At 41.3% G+C, this 19,834-nt stretch overlaps 1 protein-coding gene across 2 annotated transcripts in view; it reads left to right on the plus strand.

Annotated features, from left to right (window-relative positions):
• Window positions 1-18,356, plus strand: part of LOC306668178 (ankyrin repeat domain-containing protein 13A) — a 33,605-nt gene extending 15,249 nt beyond the window's left edge. The window contains exons 5-15 of one of the 2 annotated variants that reach the window (XM_079151352.1): window positions 1,885-2,028; window positions 2,647-2,836; window positions 6,482-6,548; window positions 7,924-8,005; window positions 8,924-8,985; window positions 9,684-9,817; window positions 10,524-10,681; window positions 11,322-11,426; window positions 13,864-14,024; window positions 15,563-15,630; window positions 16,323-18,356. In XM_079151352.1, coding sequence (XP_079007478.1) covers window positions 1,885-2,028; window positions 2,647-2,836; window positions 6,482-6,548; window positions 7,924-8,005; window positions 8,924-8,985; window positions 9,684-9,817; window positions 10,524-10,681; window positions 11,322-11,426; window positions 13,864-14,024; window positions 15,563-15,630; window positions 16,323-16,518 — 1,367 coding nt within the window. In that variant the 3' untranslated portion in view covers window positions 16,519-18,356. The remainder of the gene's footprint in view (window positions 1-1,884; window positions 2,029-2,646; window positions 2,837-6,481; window positions 6,549-7,923; window positions 8,006-8,923; window positions 8,986-9,683; window positions 9,818-10,523; window positions 10,682-11,321; window positions 11,427-13,863; window positions 14,025-15,562; window positions 15,631-16,322) is intronic. The other variant, XM_079151353.1, reaches the window with a different exon arrangement.
• Window positions 18,357-19,834: the final 1,478 nt, after the last annotated feature.

The following is a 19,834-nucleotide window of genomic DNA, read 5'->3' on the forward strand; positions in this document are numbered from 1 at the left end:
CTCCGAACTACTCAAAGTTCCAGGCATTGTCATTGTGGTACACCAGAGACCAGATGACGAACCGGGGTCGGTCCTGAGTGCAGAGGAGTCATTGCTTGGCACCTGTAGGGCCTTCCGCAGGAGTGTGGAGGTTGGATGCACCTGGTGCCATTGGCCTCACATTTCTCCAAGAGGGTGGTTGAGCCAGAACCCATCACTGGGTTGGATATACTTGAGGGAATTCAGAATCTTTTTGCATTTGGTTCTCGTGGTGCCCAAACTGGTTGCATGCATAGGAAGCCAAGCAAGACTGTCCCCAGGGTCCAGTTACCCCTGCAGCTCACTCATCTCAGTGTGGCCCAGACCCAGGTGTCTCAGAGGTGCCCTGGAAGCATGGGCAGCAAGAGGACTGAGAGAGTGTCTGTGGGAACTAGGCTGCTGCTGCCCCGAGCTGAGCAGCGCACATGGCACGGGCGTCAGGAATTGAGGGGAGAAGGTGATCAGAGCAGCCATCTTATTCGTTTTTAACATGTCACTGTGAAATGCTAAGATTCTAGTAAGTAGACTTACCATGATTTACTCATTTCCATATGTGGTTCGGCTTGATTCTTTCAAACTTATTCTAGGAAAGACGATGAGGAAAATATCGGAATAGTGTGTGTTTTACCAAATGGATATATTTCTCTGAGGTATTAGATAAGGCAATTGACTGTATGTTTTCATTGATGTTCTATTTTTTTCTTCTTGTCTGTCCATTAACAATATGGACAGGGTTTCATCTATTTTTGTTTCCAGATTTATTTTTCAGGCAAGAAATTCTTTTCTAGTGAAACATATAAGTGAAGTAAAAAGTATAGAAGAGGATGGGATCGTTCTGAGAAATTAGGGGTTCTTTTCTCATTCACTCTGATTAAAGGTTTTGTTGAAGAGTGATACACTTTAGATATTTGATATTTTGAATGGTGGATATGTCATCATGGAAGGCCGCAGCCTTGTGGCAAGAGTAGCTCATGTGTGAGAGAGACCAGATGGACATACTTGAAAGCCCTGGTGAGGGGTCCTTAAGTGGGGTTCACTTTAGAATTGAGAATACTCTTGGGAAATTTGTTTAGAGTTTTCTCAGCAATGGAACAGAAGGTCCATTTTATTTAGTTTTAATTTAATTTTTTTTTCTGTTTTGGGTATTGGGATTGAACTCAGGGCCTTGTGCTTGCTAACCACATGCTCTTCTATTGAGCTGCACCCCCACACCTCCATATTTATTTACTTATTTATATGGCACTGGAGATTTAACCTAGAGGCACTTTACCATGGAGCTGCATCTCCAGCCCCAACACCCCCCCTCCTTTTTTTTTTAAATTTTGAGACAGGGTCTCACTAAGTTTCTGAGGGCCTTAATAAATTGCCATAACTGACCTTGAACTTGCAATCCTCTTGTCTACCATAATGTCCCAAGTCACTGGGATTATAGATGTGCATTACTGTGCCTGGCCCATTTAATTTATTTTTAAATTTTAATTTTTAATTTTTTTGGATTAAACCCAGAAGAACTTAACCACTGCGTCATATCCCCAGCCTTTTTATTTTTTGTTTTGAAACAGGGTCTTGCCAAATTGCTTAGGGCCTCACCAAGTTGCTGAGGCTGGCTTTGAACTTGTGATCCTCTTGCCTCAGCCTTCTGAGTTGCTGGGATTACAGGCATGTGCCATCATGTCCAGCCTCCTTTTATTTTTAAAGGTGACTTCCTATATGATAAGTGGGGTGCGGGGGCAAGAAATCTAGTTCTATTTAGCGATCACAATCTTGCCACTCCTCTCCTTTTATTAAAGTTATAATCCTGAATTCTTGGCCTGGGTGTTCTGCTTGGCCCTTAGTTTTTCTCAGTAGTATGCTTCTCTCCTCCAGTGCCTTTGGTTTCCAGAATATGCCCGAATGATGTCTGTCGAATTTGGAAAAGTGGTGCCAAACTGCGTGTTGATATCACATTGCTGGGATTTGAAAACATGAGCTGGATAAGAGGGAGGCGTAGTTTTATATTTAAGGGAGAAGGTGAGTGATTCCATTGTAATCATCACTGTGCAAACTGAATCGCAGTGATTTCTCACCATCAAAATGTGTTCATGTCCTGTTCCTTATCCGTCTGATCCTACCTGGGACATGTGTTATTCTTATTAAGTATTCAACTCTCCATCCCTCTTAGTTCTTGTCTGGCTAGTTCTCTTGCACGTGTGATTTGCCATGTACCAGTTAACTCTTGTGACCTGTGGGACAGCTCAAGGCTTTGACTGCAAGCCTTCTGTCTTGAGTCTCTTTATATTCCCTCCATAATGAGGCCTGATCCTTCTAATAGAGGGTCACCCAATATGATACAAAAATAGTTTGTGTTAATTCTGTAATCATGTATTTTTGTAAAGGTCACAGACAAAATGTGTTCCTAATAAAAAATGCAAAGTATTTAAAAATTTATGTCTTTGGGGAAGATGACCTGGAGACCCCTATGAGTTGTGGAAAGCAGGCCAGATAATCCCTGTGTCAGTAGGTGATTTAGGTTTTATCAGGTAACATCTGGGAGGAAAAAGTGAACAATGATACCTTGTACCTACAAGAGGCCCTTGTTTGTGCCTCTTCATTGCCTTCTCTTACTCACGTCCTTGTTTCTGTTAACAGACAATTGGGCAGAGTTGATGGAAGTCAACCACGATGACAAAGTGGTCACCTCTGAACATTTTGATCTTTCCCAAGAAATGGAGCGCCTCACTCTGGACTTGATGAAGCCAAAAAGCAGGGAAGTTGAGAGGCGGCTCACAAGCCCAGTCATTAACACCAGCCTCGATACTAAAAACATTGCTTTTGAAAGGTATGAATTTAGACTCCAGATTTTAATGTCTAATCGCTGTGCTGCCATCTTTAGTGACATGTATGTGTTAATTGGAAATTATGGACAGATTGGGATTGTTTTTCTAATATGACATAATAATACTAGTGGGTTTTAGGATCAATTGCTAACCAAATAGAAACAGTAGCTGATGTCCTACATTGCCTATCATTTTTATAGTTTAACATTGGTGAAGTCTTGGGAAAATGTCTTCCTGTTCTATTATGGGCCCTATCTAGTGGATGTCAGTTGGATCTTATTTTTATTTTTTTTGTGATTTTTAGATCCACAACACTCCTTAAAGTGTGGAACTCTGGGTTTTGGGAAGCTAGAATTGATCCAGTATTGAATTTTGTCGTACTGATTTTAGCCAGTCAGATTTACACACACCATATAGTTAAGTATAGTTCTTTTTCCTATGTGTGAGGCCTAATAGTTTAGAGCAAGAGTCTGGGAGCGATTCAGTTCTGTTCCAGATTCTGTGGAAAAAAATTCTCCAGATAGGCCTGTGTCTTGATTAATCCAGATGAGAACACCTTTCCTGTCATCCACATCTGGGTCACACAGAGGGCACGGACGGCCTTTAAATGTAGAGGAGGTAGAAGCTGTCAGTGTCTTTACCATGAAACACACAGAACCGAGGGAGCCCACAAGAGCCCTTAGCGTTTGCCTAGGATGTCACATCCAGCTCTCTGCAAACCAAAGTAGCATAACCTGAGCTTAAATGGACACTATTATCCTGGATTTAGGTGTTATTTCTCTTCATGAATATGTTTACTGTCCTCTTTTAAATTTTTTCTTTTCTTCATTTCCAAAAAAAAAAAAAAATGGGTAATAAAACCAAGAGATTTCTATTTAGTCAAATAATTTCTAATTTAGATTGGGCTGTGGAATTAGGGTATCAATAGCAGAAAGAAAAACCAGAATGTGCAACCTGTGTGGTGTCGAGCAACTCTTCTGCTTTAAATCCTCTCACCAGCCTCCTGGTACCAGCCTCACCAGTTGATAGCTGTTGTCCTCCTGGGACAGTAGGGTTTAGGGACTGGTGTGCCCGCGTGTGGCTCTGCAGATATGAAGAGCACCTTCAGTTTAAGGTTGTTTGTGACCTCAGATTATAGAAGAGACTGTCCTCACCACCATAGCCCCTGAGAAGAGATAAGAGTGGGAAAGATTGAGTGCCTCCAGCAGAGTTACTAAATAACCTGTGACTTTGGGCACGTAGCCTGATCTTTCTGCTTTTCTATTTCCTTAGCTGAAAGAAGAAAATGAATGAGTCTCGAGATGAAGTCTGTAAAGTCTGTGACTAAGAGACATTTCTTCTAATGTAGTTTATCCGTGGAGTTGCTAGAGTCAACAAGAAGTGTAATTTATGAAGGGAGTGTGGCAATTACTGGCTTTACCCCCGCTGAGTGCAGATGAGAAATAGTGCATTCCATTTGTACTGAGGAGGAAGGCACATTATGTGTTAGCATGGTCAGAGGGTTGTCAAACCTTTCAAACTAATTCTCCCTTCACAACTGGCAGTGGGCTGCTGAGTGAGAATTTCCGGAAGATAACTGCTTTTTTATGGTGATCAGTGAACTTACTGTGCATCAAGCAAGGATTTGAGCCACTCTTGAGTGTGACGTTTGCTGATACAAAAGTCTACTTCTAACTCGAGTTGCGAGTGTTCGTTGATTGAATGTGGAAGGCTTGGCTCTCTCCCATTTTGTGATAGTCACTTTCCTCCATTTCTTTCTTCTAGTCAGTTACTCAAAGCTTGATGCTTGAAGAATTTTTGGTCTGCAGTGGTACTCTGGTTGTCCTTCAGATTTTTCTCTTCTCTGAAAGATTATGCTCTTCCCACCTCAAATAAACCATTCCCTGCACCTTCAGAACTTTCCTCCAGATTGTGTAGTGATCACCATATACAGTGCCTGCCAAGTGGCCTTTGGTGTGGTGTTCTCAGGGGAGACACAAGAGGTGGAAAGGGCACAAGGGGGAGGCAGGGTTTCTGTCCTCTTCAGATGCCTGAGCATGCAGTCAGCCAAGGGCCAAGGAGGTATTAGAATCTTGGTTTTTAAGTCAGGGCACAGCCACGGAGTTTGCTGACTAAACTGCTGTCGGAGTGGGGAAGCAGAGGGAGTAGAAGCCAGGATGGCCCAGAGGAGATGTGGATGCCTGAGCTTGTGGGTCCTCCAGGGCACAGCAGGGCTCCATCTTCTCAGCCTACGTGAAGGATGAGGTGGAGCAGAGGGTGTCACCCTCTGTCCCTCTGATGACTTGTGCCAGGAAACAGTGATTTCCCTCCTCAGGCATCAAGTGACAATGAAAAGATGACAAACCGAGGGTTGGATTAGTTAACTGATTTTTAATTATTGATGGCTAGACAGTGACTGTGGTTTATTAGTCAGGTATGGCCACTGTCCCTTGCCCCTGTGACAGGTCCTTTGTTTCTGAAGTGTAAGTCAGAGATAGCTAGCACTTGGGATAATCCCGTAGGATTCCTGTCCATCCCTGCATGGGTCATTTTGCACTAGTTGTAGACAGCAGGGGATATTAAAGCCCAGGCCCCTCCTTCTATGATGGGCTAAAATACACATTTACATCTCATTACGTTCCATCCAGGCAAATTTCATTTACCAAATCTCATTAGAAGGAAAGCAAACTGAAAACACAAAATGTAAATACCTGCATATGTTCTTTGTGACTGTTCCCTGAGCTTCCTGCATGATGTCCCGCTTCACTCAGGGGTCAGAGAAGGCAAGCTTTTCCCTGCACAGGGCCAAGTAGAGCTAGGATGTGATGTCCTAGACAAACGGCAGGGCTGTTCAGGGATTCCCTCTGAATGGTAGCATTTCCCAGGCAAAGCTGCTTTGAAGAAGAATTAGAACCCCTTTGCTGTTCCTGGTTCCTAAACACCCTTTTTCCAGGAGTACAGAATTGAATAACTGGATTTCTGGGCGTATAACCAATGCAGCTGCCACTGGAATGCTGGGCTACTTTAAAAGAAATTCCATAGACTGGAACCAACAGCTGGGCTGCAAAACCATTTTAACATCCTTTCCCCCTGTTGTATGAGGCCCGAGAAAATGTGTGATACACAAGCCAGTTTACAGGCTTTAATGGCTTCTCCAGGCAGCTCGCCACAGTGATGAGCTCCTGCCCATCATGTTCTTCCTAAGAGCAGCATGCTCCGCGTTTCCCCATGTTAAGAATTCCTTGATGGAGCCGTGGCTGCTTATGGACACAGGACCTCTGATGTTCATGCTCATGGTTAAGATGACCCAGATAAACACTCTGACCTAGATATCTCCTTGTGGCCAGCCCTTGGATGCTGGTCATCTCCACTCACTTCTTTAGGACAGCTGTCCGATAAATGTCACCACCTTTGTCTTCTATGCTGGCAGTTTTTGTAAAGAAGCCAAGAACGGAGTCTGTCTACGCCTGGAGTGAGGCAAATTGATTAATAACTGTGGGAGGGGGATGGGGGTGTTTAAGCCATCTGTCATCCTTTTGTGGACAATAGGACCATGATTTCCAAGTGTCCTTCACTAACTTAAGCTGGGGGAAAAACTAAAGGCTGCAGGGATAAATCTGAATGGCATATTGTACATGTAGAAATTTGTGGTGTTCACTTTTTATCAGAACTAAATCCGGATTCTGGGGCTGGAGGACAGATAAAGCAGAAGTTGTTAATGGTTACGAAGCAAAGGTAAAAGGAAACTCTTAAAATAAGATTTAATATAGCTATTTAGCTTCTATGCAAATGAGGAGTCTGTTCAGATTTTTTCATGCATCTGGGCCATGAAGGTCCTCTGGGGAATACGTACTGTTTAATGTGTCTTTCACTTGGATGTTTGTTTTATTGACTTTCAGAAAAAGGGATAGCATGTTCTGAGGAGGTCTGTAGCTATGCCAAAGAGAAATAATGTTGTAGAAAAATGAGTATAGGTACCAGTTGTCCCAGTGGGAAGGACAAGCTTAAAATAAAAAAAAAGAAAAAGGATTAGATTTCACATGCTTTTTCATTTTTTTAAATAAGCTGAGTGTTTTTTTTTAAAGTCTTATGATAGCTTTTGTGAATCTGTATTACTTGCTTTTTTTTTTTTTTAACTTATTTCTTTAGCTGATTCTAAGCCTCTCTTTTTTAAAATATCAGCCTAATTGTAACAAAAGGCTCACAGCCCATTTGCATGACATCAGTGAATTTAAAACTTGGTAATGGCGGAGACGTTTGTCTGTTGAGTCATCTGGCGTTTCGTCAGTTGGAAGGCTGTTTGCTGGCCTTCCCTTAGTTTTGCAGTATAGAGGGACTGGTGGCTTGTGGGGTGGTGCCAGGTGCTGCAGGGTCCTCTGCTGGCCTCTGAGTGAGCAAAGAAAGCTTATGTCATGCTCAGCAAGCTGCACTTAGAAATAGTCGTTCTCGTGCTGAGTGTATTTTCTGTAGCTTTCAGTGTTGGGAATCCACACATGGCATCTACAGTTAATTGGCTGTTAACTGTTATATTTGATTTTCCAGACCACCATATTCCTAGTCACCGCTGGTCACAGCATTTCCCCTGGCAGTTATAAAAGAGATACGTGTATATATTTTGGTCAGTAGACAGAATGCCTTTTCAGGAGTGACTTGCTGGTTTTCCCTGACTCTCACAGGTCTAGAGAACCTGTGTTCTTTCCTTTTCCTTCTGCCCACCAGATGGCTAAGTCAGTACTGTCAGATCACCATGGATCAGTGGGAGTTCAGGAGTCAGGTTTGGGGGCCTTAGTACAGTAGGATCCCAGCTGGGAATCCTAGTTGCAGGACATTTGAGACTGTTGAGCAACAAAAAGGGCAGGTAGGAAGATGCAGCCTGTCACCATTAACTCCTCGGTGTTAAACTGTCAAATATGGGAAAGTATCTGCTGATGCATTTATAAGTTGATAGTTAGGTATTTCTCTGAAGGTTCCTAATGATTGTTACCATTTATCATTTTTATTTTGCTAGATTTTTTTTTTTTTTTTGCTTCAGCATTCTTGCTCTTGCTGTGCTTATTTTTTGAGATTTGATTCCCTGTGTCACTATTTTCTTTTGTACACATCTCTCAAGGTCTACACAGTAAACAATGTGAATGTGATAACCAAAATACGCACAGAACATCTGACTGAGGAGGAAAAGAAGAGGTACAAAGGTAATCGCCGCTACCTCCCTCCCACCTCTTTTGATTTCTGCTGCTTCTTTTTTTCCCTGTATTTTTCAATCTAGAGAGAGCCTTTGTTTGTTCTGTTAAGTTTGCAGTAATGTGATCTGGACGTGCTAATCCTAAGCCTAACTTCTTTTTTATGAAAATTTCCTGAGACTGACTCATTCTTGGAGTGTTTCCCCATAGTTGGCTCAGCTGTAATTAAAGCCATTCATGAGGGTTTGTTTATGTGTTATGATGAACAATTGTGATATTCAGCCAAGAAAAGTAGATAAGGATGTTGGAGGATAGTATCATGGGAATAAGTAATTTAGCCTGAACTATTGCGATGAAAGATTTGAGTGGAACTTGGGCTCTGAGCCACATAGTTGCCAATATGTTGTTGCCACATCCTGACTCTGTCAGCTCTGTGGCTTTGTGAAGTCACACATCCTCCATGCCTCAGTTTCCTTGGTCGTGAAATGGAGGTGATTTCATTCACTCATCCTTTTTCAGTTATTGAGACGATTAGATATGCAAACCTGTAGCGCTTGCAGCATGTGCTAAGTATGTGGTCACTGTTAACCACCAGCACCATCATGACTGTGCTCATTGCTCCGGTTTGACAGGAATCTGAGGCCCAGACCACATGGAAGTGAGTGGCCAAGGTGGGATTAGAATCCAAATCTGGCTCACTCTTAAATCAAGACTCTTGCCACTATTCTGCTGAATTCTTATGGATGTTCCTCTAGTTTAGCGATCCTAATAAAAAATGTACTGTAAAGGGTATGGATGATTTGATCAGCCTATCAATGGATTTCCTAATGTAGGTAGCTTGAATCTAAAACTTGAAAATATTATGAGGAACTTTTTCTATAGTCACAGTCAGATGTAATAATAGACATTAAACATTCCCTCCCTCTACAGCGGACAGGAACCCACTGGAATCTCTGCTGGGAACTGTGGAACACCAGTTTGGTGCTCAAGGGGTAAGTTGAAGCCACATGCTTTCAGCTCAGTTGACTGAAAAGAATCAATTTATGTATGCTTACGATGGCATTTACTGCATCCCGATTAGGCCTCTCTATTTAGAAACATTAGAGAACTCCCAAGTTGGAATTTGAAATCTTTTGGATGAGAATTAGATGAGCGAATCTTTGAAAATAAAGATTTTGGAGGAGGGGTAAGAGGTAGAAATCAGGTGTGTTTCTCTCTCTCTCTCTCTCTCTCTCTCTCGTCCATTATAAACTAGGGTCTTTTCTATAAACAGCACTTAAAAAGGATTTGGGACTATATTGTAACAGAGCACCTTAACAAATATTTTCTGATTTTATCCTACAGTTGGTACAATTTTTTTTTTCTTTCCAGTTTTAAAGCTTGAGAATGATAGAACTAGCACTTAAATTCCAAGTGTTTCATGTCTCACACACTTTCAGATATTTCTGTCTCCTCTATTTTCTTTCTACAACCAGGAGGTAAAAATGCAAAGGAGAGTAGAAAACATTTTAGACTTGCCATGATAAGACCTTTGTCGACTTTCTTGTTCCATGCAGTAACTTAATTTCAAAAAGTTAATGACTGGAACCTCCTGATCTATAGTTGGTTAACGTGTCCACCTCGTTACCCAGTACACTAGGCTTCCACCTGTATCATTTGGCACTTCTGACTCTCCTGAGTTCTGACCCAGCAGGACCTTACCACAGAGTGTGCCACTGCAAACAACCCCACAGCCATCACGCCTGAAGAGTACTTCAGTGAAGACTTTGATCTGAAAGACAGGGACATCGGGAGGCCAAAGGAGCTGACGATTAGAACACAAAAGTAAGAGTGATTTGGTTGCTACTTTTAACTTACGGATTGTCTCAGAGATGCTGTTTATGGCGTTAGGTCTCATTCCTGTGCTCCTCTTCTTTCAAGAGAATTTTAAATTACTTTGTCTGATGAAAACTAGTACTAGATTGTCCCTTTTCCAAATGAGTATAGAGAGATGTAAGAATTTTTCTGCTGGGTGCAGTGGTGCACACTGTAAGCCTAGCTACTTGGAAGGCTAAGGCAGAAGGATCGTAAGTTTGAGGTCAACCTAGGAAATGTAGAGAGATTCTTGCCAAAGTAAAAAAAAAGGGCTGAAGATGTAGCTCAGTGGTAAAGTGCTTCTGGGTTCCATCCCCAGTACAAAAAAGAACAAGAGAAAAGAGAAAAAGAATTCTTTTTTCTTATTTCTTACTCTGAACAAATCTTGGTCAACCAAGTGAAATGATTTCCAGCAGCTATCAAATTCTTCATGCTTGCTCTCAGTTACAACTGCTCCATGGGTAGGTTGTAATGTAGGCTGTTTTCCCCATTGCCAGATTCCAGGGTGATCTGAATCCCCCCATGGGTCCAGTCCCTCAGTAGTGCTGAATGAGGAGGTAGGGGGAGGAACGTGGAGCAGGAGGCTGGTATTGTCTGGCCTACTGCATGGCAGTAACGTACTCTCCCCTGTGGTGGAGACGGGCGGCCTCAGTATGTCTTTGGTGGAATCCTGCAGGTTTAAAGCGACGCTGTGGATGTGCGAAGAGTTTCCCCTCTCCCTGGTGGAGCAGGTCATTCCCATCATTGACCTGATGGCTCGAACTAGTGCTCATTTTGCAAGACTGAGAGATTTCATCAAGCTGGAATTCCCACCTGGATTTCCTGTCAAAATAGGTATCAGTAAATAAGACTCAGGAACGCGTGTAGGTTCTCCCCATTTTTGTGGGTGACAGAATGTGCTTCACAGAATCAGAGCACATTTGGTACGGGGTAGTCCACAATAAATAACGCAGGGGTCCAGATTATTGTCTGGTTTGATTTGATTGAAAGAAGTGTCTTGATTCTGAGTTCATTTTACATATCAAAATTAGGAGCTCTCCAGTCATCAGTTCAATTTATAGATGGTGCTGACAGATTAAAATGGCATGAAAAATGGATATATTCATTGTTTTAATGTCAAAAATAAGTGAAACTTCAAATTAGATAATTACTTAAGACAATTGACACCAAGATCAATATAATTTAGGGCCTGAACTAGTAGTGCATAATGTTTTATATAATCCCTATTATTTGTGAGGAATTTTAATATTCCTGACACCTGAATTCTGGTCAGTCACTTAATCACTACTGTCTTTGAGGAGAAAATACTTACCTCTCTGAATCAGAATCTGTTTTCCCTGTATGTTGTTAGGAAGATTCAGTGAAATCATAATGTTAAGAAGTGTTTGATATAGTACCAGTTAGTAAGCACACAGTAAAGGATTACTTTTAGTATTTTCAATACGTTTATTTACAAAAATTTTTATTTTATTAGAAATTCCCTTGTTTCACGTCTTAAATGCACGGATTACTTTTGGAAATGTTAATGGCTGTAGCACTGCTGAAGAAACTCAAAATGAAGGGACGCAGGCTGATTCAGGTAAGAAAACAAAGTTGAGTTTCTGATTAGAAGTAGTTTATATATTTAGTCATTGAACTATTTCAGTTTGAAATGGGGGTATCTTATGAAGTAGATCTCTGTGGGATAAGAGAGAATTTTAGATTTAGTTTAGATTAAATAAAAAAACAACTTGTAGAATATATATGATCCCACTTCTATTAAAAAGACAGTATGTTCTTAAAAATTAGCTTTATTCAGAGTAATGTCCATACAGTCAAATACTCCATTTAAAGCGTGACGGCTCAGTGGATTTGGATGAATGTGCATCTGGGCACCATTACAGTCAACACAGAGAGCATTCTAGATTTATTTCCTCATGTTTCTGTGCCGTCAATCCAATTCATATTTGGGATGCTATTGTAAATGGATCTGTTTTCTTAATATTTTCAGTTATATAGAAATTGATTTTTAAATGTTGACCTGGTATTGTGTAATATCACTGATTTTACTTGACGTCTGGTAGTTTTTTTGTAGATTCCTTAGAATTTCTCACATACACAATCATTTTGTCTGTGAATACATACAATTTTAATTCTTCCCTTCCATTCCTTAAGCCTTTTATTTTCTTCTTCTTGCTTTATCAGACTGGCTAGGACATCCAGTTCAATGTTGAATAAGAGTGGTAAGAATGGACATCCTTGCCTTGTCCCTGACTTTAGTGGAGCAAGGGTTGTTTCATTATTAAGTATATTAGTTGTAGGTTTTTTTTAGATATCCTTGAGTAGGTTAAGGAAATTCTTCATTTGTATTCTTAGTTTGTTGACTATTGTTTTTGTTTTGTTGTTGTTTTGAGGTGTTGGGGATCAAGCCCATTGTTGAGGGTTTTTGCCATCACTACTAATTTTTATTAAATGCTTTTTCTCCAACTTTGAGATGGTCATAAGATTTTTCTCCTTTTAGTCTACCAGTATGATGAATTAAACTATAGCATTTTAGTGTACGTAAATTAAAATTTCAAATAAAAATTCTGAACAATAATATACAATTTTATACACCACACAGCAATAAAGTTGGGTAGTATTAGGTGTGTTCATGAGGTTGTGAAGCAAAGGAACATTCATCCGTTCTTGGCAGGAATTGTAAATTGGAATAATTTATTGAAAAGTAAAACACTTGGCATTAATTAGTTAATTCAGATGTTACACCCTGTGATCTAGCTATTTTAAGGTGTGTACCCCAGAGAAACTCATTCACATAGGCATCTGGAGACCCCAAGTAATGACTAACAGAATTGTTCACAATAGCAAAAATTCAAAAATTGCCCAGATATCACAAATAAAATATAGTAGTAAAAATAAAAATTTATAGCCAAGTGTAGCAAAACTGATAAATCTTAAAAATGAAATGAAATGAAATAAATGAATGAAAAATAAAACCAGTTTGAATAATTCTATATGATTCCATTTATGTCAAGGTGAAAATGGGCTACACAAACCTCTCAGATTATGCACATGAAGTCAGACACTTTAGAAGAGCGAGGTAGTGAAAACCGCAGTGGGGGAAGGGGACATTAGAGGGATGCATACCTGGGATATGCATGGGCAGTTTTCTGTGTCTTAGGCTAGGTGAAGGAGACACAGGCATTTGTATTATTGTTATTATTTTTTATTTTAAGTGTTCAGATAGTTCATATACTCCCTTTTATATGTTCACCATATTCATATTTAAGGAGGAAAAACACATTAGTGTGACTACATGTCTGTGTACACACAAACACCACCCATGTAGACATACATACAGCACAGTCCTCAAAGGATGGATACACAAGTAAACCCTCGTTTCCTGTGGAGTTTGGAAATAGAATTAAGGAAGGAAAGAAATCTTTTTTAATTCTGTAGTCTTTTTTTTTTTTTTTTAATACTGAGGATTGAACCGAGAGGCGCTTACCCCCTGAGCCATATCTCCAGCCCTTCTTTATTTTTTATTTGAGACAGGGTCTCACTAAGTTGCTGATGCTGGCCTGGAACTTGCAACCCTCCTGCCTCAGCCTCTTGAGTCCCTGGGATTACAGCCATGTACCATTGTGCTGGGTTAGTCTTCTGTATTTTTTTATGACTGCATTAATTTGTTTGCTAAAATCAGGGCACAAAGAAAAAAGGTGCATTCTGATACTTTTTATTGTCATGATTATTTTTCCTCAAAATCTTTTACATAATAGCAAACCTTGAGTATTTGACTTTGATCTTTTCATTCTTTCTTGAGTTAAATCTGTTTTAGGCCATCACGGTGGTGAGTGCCTATAGTCCCAGATACTTTGGGAGGCTGAGGCAGGAGCACTGCTGGAGTCCAGGAGTTTGTGGCTGGCCTGGGCAACATAGACCCAGTCTCCAAAACAAAACAAACTTTTTCCCCCCTAGAAGTTTGAAAAGTTGTTATAATGAACTTGGACCCTGGATGGTTGCCTTTTGTGTTTCAGCTTCCCAGGTCACGAACTTTGAGGTTGATCAGTCTGTGTTTGAAATTCCTGAATCTTATCACATTCAAGACAATGGCAGAAATGTGCATTTGCAGGATGAAGATTACGAGATAATGCAGTTTGCCATCCAGCAGAGCCTCCTGGAGTCCAGCAGGAGTCAGGTGTGTTTGTCAGGACAAATGACAGGGCTTCAGAGGTGTTACCCTCAGGTTTTGACTATCACCGGAAACTTACTCTACTTAAATAGCAAGTTTGGTGCAGTCGTGGTGTACACGTAGATGGTTTTATGTTTTACACACCTGGTCTTTTACACGAGTCGTTATGCAAGAGACCATCTGCATAACCCCACCAGGATCATTCACACGGTGTCTTCAGACAGACTTTCCTTTTTCTGTTATGTTCACCTGTGTAGCTAATAATTATGTACTTTTCGGGGTGTGTGCTTTATAATTTTCTAGTATCAAAGTAGTAATTTCAGAATTATACTATTGTATTTTTCCTGGAATACTATTTGTCAGTAGTCTTAGGTGGAGGTAGTAGTGGGCTTTTAATCCCAATTCCTCCCCAGGAAAGAACAAGCATGGTGTGGTGTTTCCTTAGTAATGTGATGAAAAAGGTTGTTGATTCTGTGTACAAATTCTTTGACTCAAATGTATTCCTTCATGAGAAGCATCATCCCCTTAAACTGTCTACATGTCTAGCAAAAAGTAGAGCTAAGAACAGGACAGACCTGGGGAAGAATAGTGGCCATTTGGTATCCGATGTGGTGGTCTCTTCAGACCTCACCTGCCTGTGACAATCTGAATCCTCAGGTCCTCCTCCAGCCTCAGCCCCTTCTGTCTTTTCCCTTCTGTGGTTTCTCTGCTCTACTCTGGTGGGTCTGGTCTACTTTTCCACCCTCTGATGTGTCCTGGACTCCTGCTGTCCATTTGTTTGGTCGTCGCTGTCTTCTTTCCTTCCATTGTTCTCTCAGCAGGTATTTGCAGGTATGCTGCCTAATCCTCCTGGGGCTGCTAAGCTTTGAGAATAGTACCTACATTCTAGCATCTCCACTCATTCAGACTTTTGATTTTCTGGTTTATCCTCAAGTCTTAGAGCTTGAGAAAGCCAAGTTCCCTCCTTCACTTCCTCCTGATACCACCATAGACCCATTCACAGACCCATTCAGTTCTCTGAGGCTGCTGGATTGAAGGCCAGAGCAGGCGTATTCCCCTTGGGAGGCTCTTGGTAGAAGGTCTAGGTCCAAACCATCAGTGTCAGCCCACTACACTCTTTCTTTCCCCATGTAAGTAGGCTTAGCTTTTCCAAACCCAGTATCTATAGAAACCTCGTTGATATTAGACAAGGGAGTAGCCAAGGTTAAGGATGACAAATACTGAATTATGTCTTCTGCCCTGAAAACTTGCTTTGATCGTTTAAATGTTGCCCAAGTTTAGCTGCATTCATTAGATTGATTTTTGTGTAAAGTATGGTGGTAGTTGTTAATCAGTGTAGTACTGTATGGTAGTACCATATGTGACCTGATATTTGGGAGATATTTTTGAGGTAACCCAAGTCCTTCTTAGTATTTCACACCAAACTATCAATAATTGGTAGGTAAATATTTTACATTTTATTTCTTGCTGCTTTGGCTTCCTTATCAGCATGATAATTATTCCTTCTAAGAGGTATTCATGTCCCTTGTGTTTGATTTTGCTAGGAACTTTCTGGACCAGCTTCGAATGGAGGGATCAGCCCGACACAGAGCTATGAGGCCCAGTATGAGAGGTAATTGACATGATTCTTAGTGATGTGGCTTTTGTCAATCCAAGGTTGACAGAGGCACTTAATAAAACACAGGCAGATGCATGGCCCAGTACCTAGCAGGAGAGTCTTAATGTGTTAGCTTTTGTGCTTCCTCTTTGGCTGTTATTCATTAAACTAGCTCTGAACTCTTGATAGTGCCTTTCCAGGAACGGGTGATAATTGCTGACTGGTTCACAAGTCTGTGCCCTTGGCAAAAAAGCATCAAGTAAATGTTTTCTCATTGGTTTGATGTTCTATGAATGTCTGATCATAGGGTCTAGGTACGTAGGTGGGAAGTTTATACAATGTTAAAGATTATCACACTTGGAGGAATAGATACAGAGATGATTATAGAAGCACTTTTTAAGGGAAAAACTGCGATTCATTTTCTTGTACTTTAGAGATATGTGAGAAAGTGTTATGAAGAACCTGGGTTTTGCCTTCCAACACACTCAGGTTCCATTTGCAGCCTCATCACTTAGCAGCCAGGTGATTTGGGGCAGTACTCTTGGAGTTTGGGGTTTCTCATCTGCGTTCAGCACCTGCACCCCCTAGGTTAATGGCAGTGTGTGTATAAATGCCCAGCAGTGTGCACTTGGGAAGCAGTGACCAAATGCAGCTGCCACCATGACGAGAGTAATGACAGTCTCTCTTCTTCCCCTTTTTCAACCCAGGGCCATCCAGGAGAGCCTCCTCACCAGCACAGAAGGCCCCTGTCCAGGTGCCCTGAGTGAGACAAGCCGATTTGACAGCGACTTACAGCTAGCCATGGAGCTCTCTGCCAAAGAGCTGGAGGAGCAGGAGCTTCGTCTCCAGGAGGAGGAGGCTGAGCTCCAGCAAGTCTTACAACTGTCACTCACTGAGAAATAGACCTCCCTGCCCACGGGCTGCACACAGCAGAGGCTCTGGGCTGCACATGAGTGCTGTGTCAACTGAGGCCTCCGGGCTGAGGACCTACACTTCGTGCAGATGACAGCTGCCCCTGCTTTACACAGAGGTGCAGGACCAGGGACTACCAGGTCCTTCCAGGACATTCCCCGGAGTGGAGAGGAGCAGGGGACTGGCAGGCCCCATCTCCAAGCTGAGGGGAGAAGAACATCGTCACTTTCCATTAGCTGTATTGGCTTGCAGGTCACATTTTTACTACCAGCTTTAGACAAAAACCCCAAACCCTGCAGGTTTGTAGATACATTTTTATCAAGGAGTGATAACAAAACAAGTTATTGCAGAGTCAGGGTGCTTTTATACACGAGAGCAGCAGCAGCAGCCTTTGTAGAGTGGTTTATGAGAATCTGAGACCTTCTTTACTGTTCACCAAAGAAATGGGTTGTGCGGATCTATTCTTTATTTTTACCTTTATATATAGGGTTTCTAGAACATTGTCATTATTCCTCCTCCATCTCCACCTTATTCCATTCCTTCCACCCCCAGCTAAAGTTAAAGAGGAGATATGTACAGGATCTATTTTAGATTATGGTTAACTATTTGCATCAAATTAAGATATACAGATGACCACGGATGTTGCCTTAGCCTTAAAAATCACTAATAGGTTTGAAACCACCTCACTCCATGCACTGAGGGATCTGATTTGAATTTGTAAAGGCAGTTCCTTTGAGAGCAGGATCCTCCAGGCTAAATCAAAGGCAGCTAATCCTGTCTCTGAAGGAGCCGCTAGGGGAACCCAGGGCTTGTTCTTGAACTGGGAGCGCTGGCCACAGAACAGCAGAAACTAAACCAAGGGTGAAATTCTGCACCTGTTCTGTTAAGAATTTCCAGGAAGACGCTAAGGAAGAACCGGCCACATGTCCTAGTCTCACCCCATGGATAGGGATGGATTTGAAAATTAGAAAGGGAGTTAATATGGAGCTCAATGGCTCTTCACTCAAAAGGGAAAAATGAATTCCACGTTGCTTTTTAGAGTTCAAATCAACATCTTTCTGGATGAATATATTTTTTAACAGAATCTTTTTATTATTTTTAAAAGAGATAAAAAATGACTACTCCCATCAGTAGCAATATAAGGTTATACATTTTAACCAGATTTTCTCAGGCCTTTTTTGGATACCTTTAGTAGTTAACTATTTTGTCTAACCCTCCTGTAAATACCCATCGCATCACAGACCGACCCCTGGGGAATATAGCTGAGGGCACCTCTCCCTCTGGCCCACATGTTCATTCCCACAGGCTGCACTGAAATAACCTGGTAAACAATATCCTCCTCTGTTTCACATCTACTTCCTGTTGCTCTCCTTTCAGGATAGGAAGAGAAATGTACTACCGTTCCAGTTAATGTCTGTATCTTACATTAGTGTTGCCAGTAGGAGGTTCCTACACACAATGAATTGTGCTTTTAATTCCATATTGCCATCTGCCTTTTTGTCATGGTCTGACCAAAACTCCTCAGCACAGGAGGCCAGTATAGGCAACATCACCTTTGTTTCATATGCAGCTTGGCGTTTTGTTTACTTGGCATTTACTGTGAGCGAAGACACTTTGGGAATGGCTGTAGGTAGGCCACGTCATTTACTCTCTAAGGGGAATCATAGGCAATTTCTGTGTTTGCATTCCATTGCTCTGCTTCCCAGTCTCTGACTTTCCCCCTAGGAAGTCACTTAAAAAGGAACTGAGCATCATGCCAACCTGTCAAAGCATTTTTCCTATGTGTTCTCTTAAAATGAAATAAAGACTGCTTCTGTAGAGGGTGCTTATACAGTATCCTATTCAGTCTGAATCTTGTCTCTTTTCACCTTGTTTTCTGGTCACGGGAACAAGCCACTCAGTTGTATAGTCACAAAGCAGCACACTTGGGTCAGCCTTCCTGCCAAGCCACACAGTCCACATGTGCCACAACAACTTGTTCCGATGGAAAGGAAAAGCCTCCCGCATTGGATTGCTCAGACAGTTCTGCAGCAGCGTCCTGGAGGTGCAGTGGCTCTGGTGGAGGCAAACAGGACGTGCTTAACATGCCATCTCCTTTGAAGCCAGAGTGCTTTGTGAGGCTATCTGTACACGTTCAGATGATACCTAAGGCTTCCAGACTCAACTTATACTTGACATGTTGGCATTAAAACAAAAAAGTCATGGCCAGTAAAAATTATTTGGGTCCTGGAAATGAGGCTTTGATATTTCTGGGAAGATGTGAAAAGGTGCTTTGCTTTTGAAGGAAAGTAACCACCAATACACTGAGCCACGAGAACATTGTGAAGAAAACTTATTCTTCTTAGGTCAAGAGGTCCAATGTGTATGGATGATTTTACAACAGTATTGTTTTTTTTTTTTTGTTAAACCCTAGGTTCATTCAAGCTTGAATGGCCCAATAGCAGCAGAAACTAACTGAGCAACTTCTGCTCTTAAGACACTGTAAGAACTAAGTTCCGTAAAGAAACCTATCACACCGTATGTAATGTTAGATGTCGTGGAAGTAGAAAAGTCTACTCTTAGTAATGACAGTAAGGTAAATGTTCCAGCCTCCTGCTGACCACAGATAGCATCAAGAAAGATGGACTGAAATTTTCAGGTGACTGTGGTGCAGTAAGTGATGGGAATTCAAAGTCCCACCTTGACCTATGTCTAAAAATAGGCGTAGGTTAAGATTGGAGACCAGTTGAGAAAAGTGTAATATGATAATAGTACTCAAGAGTCCTCAGATCTCAAGCAGCACCGGGAGGCTTCTGAACCTCAACTTTAAGAGAAAGTTGTGTTTGCTAACATTTTCTTATTGGTGCAGGTGAATCACATGCGTTCATCTGGCTACACAGGTAGTATTCTGAGAATGGTTTAGTTAGGAGGTCTACAGTTTAGGACTTTGACAAGCATACCCCCAAAGATGAAGACTAGGGAAGTAATCTATTTGAAAGTACTAGCTGGCCAGTCTTGAGTGCAGACTCCCCCAGAATTGATGTTTTTATATCTCTCTGCAAAAAGCCTCTTTCTGCAAAGATTATTTTCTTGGACTGATACAGATAAAATTGGAACATGGATGGGTTTTGGATTTGTGTGTGGAATATCATTATTGCATAGTTGTTTCAGAAAACTGGAACAGATGACTGGTAATTCTAAGCAAAAAAGCAAGTCACAAGATTTAACTGCTTGGCAGGTTTTTACTGTTTCATTTTAAAATTCTAAAAATGGCAAACAACATCATAAGCAGTATTTCAAAATGTTCTTCCAGATGAAGTGGTAATGG

The sequence above is a fragment of the Sciurus vulgaris genome (genome assembly GCF_902686455.1).
Source record: "Sciurus vulgaris genome assembly, chromosome: 8".
Lineage (NCBI taxonomy): Eukaryota > Metazoa > Chordata > Mammalia > Rodentia > Sciuridae > Sciurus > Sciurus vulgaris.